Source organism: Podarcis bocagei, assembly GCF_964188305.1.
Source record: "Podarcis bocagei genome assembly, chromosome: 13".
Taxonomy (NCBI): domain Eukaryota; kingdom Metazoa; phylum Chordata; class Lepidosauria; order Squamata; family Lacertidae; genus Podarcis; species Podarcis bocagei.
In genome coordinates, this window is record NC_138138.1 from 31,667,237 (window position 1) to 31,671,794 (window position 4,558).

Genomic DNA, 4,558 nt, shown 5'->3' on the forward strand with positions numbered 1-4,558 from the left:
GGGAAAACAGAGAAAAATGGGACTCCACATTATAGGTAAAGATAAAGAACCCCTGGATGGTTAAGTCCAGTCAAAGGTGACTGTGGGGTTGCAGCGTTGATCTCACTTTAAGCTGAGGGAGCCGGCGTTTGTCCACAGACAGCTTTCCGAGTCATGTGGCCAGCCTGACTAAACCACTTCTGGTGCAACGGAACACTGTGACAGAAACCAGAGTGAACTGAAATGCTGTTTACCTTCCCACCACAGCAGTACCTATTTATCTACTTGCACCGACATGCTTTCGAACTGCTAGGTTGGCAGAAGCTGGGACAGAGCAACGGGAGCTGACTCTGTCACAGGGATTTGAACTGCGGCCCTTCTAATGGGCAAGCCCAAGAGGCTTAGTGGTTTAGACCTTTATACAATGTTATATCACATATACAACACATATGAACCCTTATATATAGTGGGAGGGTGGGGTGGGGCTTTTCTCAGGAGGGTAGAAGGAGATGGGTGATTGACTATATATAAGGGTCTGGTGACTTCTGAATCAGTGTATCTGAAGACGTGTGCATGCACATGAAAGCTTATACCAAGAACAAACTTAGTTGGTCTCTAAGGTGCTACTGGACATTTTAAAAAATTTTTTTACATAACATCATCTTCATCCTTAAAACAGCAGGATAGGTAATTTCATGTCTGGTGCCTCAGGCACACACAACCTAAGAATGACCAACAGCTAATAGTTTATTTCTTTATTGACAAAACTTAGTAGCTCCTGAGGTGCACTAAACACACACACACACACACACACACACACACATATTTCTGGTGGGTAGGCAGCTGGCACCCCCTCCAGACTTGCGCTCTGAGCTGGCCATGCCCAAAAGCAAACCTAAGTAAACGTATCTAACAGCACAAATTCAAGCACCCTGTGACCTCTCCTACACAGAAGTTGTCACCATGCTTGCCTCTTCAAATCCTTCCTGTTATTGAAAGATGGGAGAACAGCCCTGCCCAGTGCTCCTCTCCATGAGCATTGGTTCATCTGATGCTGGGAGAGGAGTGCTGGGCTGGGCCGTGCTAGGGGCACCTGCCAGGGGCAACTGCTTTACGTCCCCTCAAAAATCTTAACCCAGGGCCATGGGCCCACTGGCACCCCCACAACACCCCTGGTTCCTCATAAGTCTTGATTTCCAGACCCTTGGCCATTTTGGTTGCACTCCTCTGCACATGTTCCATGTTTACATTCTATTTCAGAGGGCATGCTTGTCCCGAACTTGTTCTCCTTTAACGTTTGAGTTCCCTTTGAACTTCACTTAGAGAAATAACTGAGCCCACCAGGGCCTCATGCATTTTTCTCTGCACCAAAATAGGGTCTTTTGTCTTGAAGGAAAGAAGGCTGACTGGAAGGGTCAGGGGAGAAATAGCAGAGGCGGGGCAAATCCCGTTTTGTGTCAGGGACAGACTGAAGTGGGTTACAATTGACTCATAGTGGAACCAGATTATTTCAATATGCTCGAGAGGAATGCATAAATACTGAAGGATGGGGAAATGTAAACATAGTATAAATAAATATATAATGAAGACATCACAATAATATCATTGTCTTCCACACCGTTTCAGGAGAATGGGCCCACACAAGTGTCTGTCTAATATACATATACATACATACATACATGCAGAGAAACAACAAAATCATTGGAATGGAGGAGAACACAGGTAAACTTGACAACTATTGATTTGATATTTGTCTTAAGAAATGTGCTATGATAAAAAAGTAAAGTACATTGAAAAGCTTGTGGCTGAAAAATAATATAAATGAGTATATTAGTATCATATGAATTTAATCTTATTTCTGACTCTGTTAAGACACAGCTTGTAACATTATGTTGTGTACAATATTCACATCTTCCCCATTATGTTTAGCCAAGCTTTCTTCACATCTTTGTTGCGTAATGTATATATAATGGGATTCAACAAGGGCGTCAATATGCTATACATCAGTGGGATCAGCTTTGTATTCACCGATGACTCTGTGGGAACAGGCCTCAAATAGGTGAAGATGCAACTACCATAGAACAGGAGAACAACTGTAAGATGAGAAGAGCAGGTAGAGAAAGCCTTTTGCCTCCCTTCTGTTGATCGTATTTTCAAAACACTTGAAATTATGTACACATATGAGAGAAGGATACAGAACATTGGTGTCCAAGCTATGAACAACCCAATGGTTAACAAGAGCTTTTGGTTGAGGGAAATGTCCCCACATGACAATTTCAGCAATGGTGGAATGTCACAATAGAAAGCATCTAGGCGGTTTTCTCCACAGAAGGGTAACTGAAAGGCAAAATAGGTGTGTACGGCAGAGTTGAGAAAACCACCCACCCAGGAGGCAGTAGCCAGCTGCAGGCAAACATTCCTTTTGATAATCAATGAATAGCGCAGTGGGTTGCAGATGGCTACATAGCGGTCAAAAGCCATTACTGCCAAAAGAAGGCATTCAATGCCGACAAAGGAAAAGAAGAAAAACAGCTGGAGCACACAGCCTGTGTAGGAGATGGTGCTACTTTCTGTCAGAAGGAGATGCAACATTTGGGGGATGGTGGTAGTGATGTAGCAGATGTCAAGACAGGAGAGGTTTCCAAGGAAGAAATACATGGGAGTTCTGAGCCTCTGGTCCACTATGGCCATGGTGATGATGAAGGTATTCCACAGCACAGTGAATAAATAGATGATCAAGAATCCACTGAACAGCAAGAAGTGTACCTCCTGCAGATTTTTAAAGCCAAGGATGATGAATTCTGAAAGCTCTGATTGGTTTTTTGCCTGAATATCTGATTCCAAGAGACTGGCATTCAGAGGCATACTGCTTTAAACAGTGGAAGGAGAACATAGCTGTTGAGGCTAGGAGTAACTGATAGTCTTTGTCTAAAACCCTTTTAAAATCATTCAAGGGTCCCTCACAACTACATCATGCTATGATTCTGCATTTAAGTAGCTGACAATCACTGTCTCTTGTGACAATGGATTCTGTGGTTTGCCTTTGAAGGAGTACTAGCATTTGTCTGTTCTACACCTTGTAGCTTGCAGCTTCATTGCATGTCCCCACACATTTTTACTGTTAGGTGACAGAGAGAGAGAAACGTCAACCTATCCACTTTCTAACTTTCTCTGGTTTTTTCCTCCAGGCTTGAGTTCAGTTCACCACAATTTTACAGCTGCTGGCATTAAAAAAAAAAAAAAAAACCCCACATGAAAATTCAAAGTTGTTTACCTGCATATTCCTCCTAATTTCTGCAAGCAACATTCCCTAATATAATACATTTGCATATGTTGTTTTCATTAATATATGCATTTCTATGCACATTTTCCCCTAATATACATTTCTTTATTCACATTTTCTTTTGATGGGGTGTGGTGTGGAAAGCCACATTACAGAATTGGAAGGAGCCACTGAGGATCATCTAGTTTAGCGGTTCTCAACCTGTGGGTCCCCAGATGTTGTTGGACTACAGCTCCCATCATCCCTGAACTCTGGCCTTGCTAGCTAGGGGTGATGGGAGTTGTAGTTCAACAACATCTGGGAACCCACAGGTTGAGAAAGGCTGATCTAGTCCAACCCCCTCTTCTGCAATGCAGGAATATGCAGCTGTCACATATAGAGATCAAACCTGCAACCAGGGTGCTATCAGCACCAGACTCTAACCAATTGAGCTAACCAGTTGCTTTCTGTGTCAATTGTTCAAACATTGACAACATACCCAAATATTTAGACACTTGAGTGTTCACAGATGGGAAATCCTAATTAGGCTTGGGCTCCCTGACATATGTATATTGATGTTTAAATACACCTACATTTAACATGTCCTCTTCTGAAAACCCTAAACAAAACCATAGGTGTAATCTGGTAGCCACTGAGTCCATCAATTAAATTCACTATGTCATTTAGAAGCACTCTCTCTTATACACAATAGCTTTTAAAGGATGAAATTCAACAAGTGCACGGTTAGTTGGATTGTCAAGTATTACCAGTATATGTTAACTCTTCTTAGGGGATTTCTAATCTGATTTTTCATATTTCTATTCAATCTACTGTTACCTGCTTCAAACCTCTGGCTATCTTATAATTAAACAATCATGTAAGGACATATAGAATACATGGACAAATTCATTTGCAGCACACAAAAACTAATTCTAATCTATTGTGCAAATATTTGCTTTCCCATATGTGGAAATCCAAACACAAAGAAGATGATACACACATGCAACGTAAACAACAATAACAACAACAGATGTGGACAAAAGTTCAGAATGTGAAATTCCATGGATTACCACTAATGTGTGACATTTTATTAAATAATTGTTCCTCATTATCCTTTAAAATGCTTTGTGTCAGTGCCACACTATGGCTGCATACCTGTAGAAAGTTGTCTCTGAGTGAGCATTATTAAACTCATTGAGATAGACTTCTAAGTAGTTATCTGTAAGGTTGCACTTTCTATGTCAATTGAAACCACTGGGTCAAGTTATTCATGACTTAATATAAATATCAATAGGTATTAAGTGCAACTAACTTCAG

At 41.3% G+C, this 4,558-nt stretch overlaps 1 protein-coding gene across 1 annotated transcript; it reads right to left on the reverse strand.

The window, feature by feature from the left end:
- Nucleotides 1-1,884: 1,884 nt before the first annotated feature.
- LOC308571713 (olfactory receptor 5V1-like) lies at nt 1,885-2,844 on the reverse strand (the record flags this gene model as incomplete). Its single annotated transcript, XM_081167351.1, has 1 exon — nt 1,885-2,844. The coding sequence occupies one exon, from the start codon at nt 2,842-2,844 to the stop codon at nt 1,885-1,887; it is 960 nt and encodes a 319-aa protein (XP_081023477.1).
- Between the last annotated feature and the right edge of the window lie 1,714 nt (nt 2,845-4,558).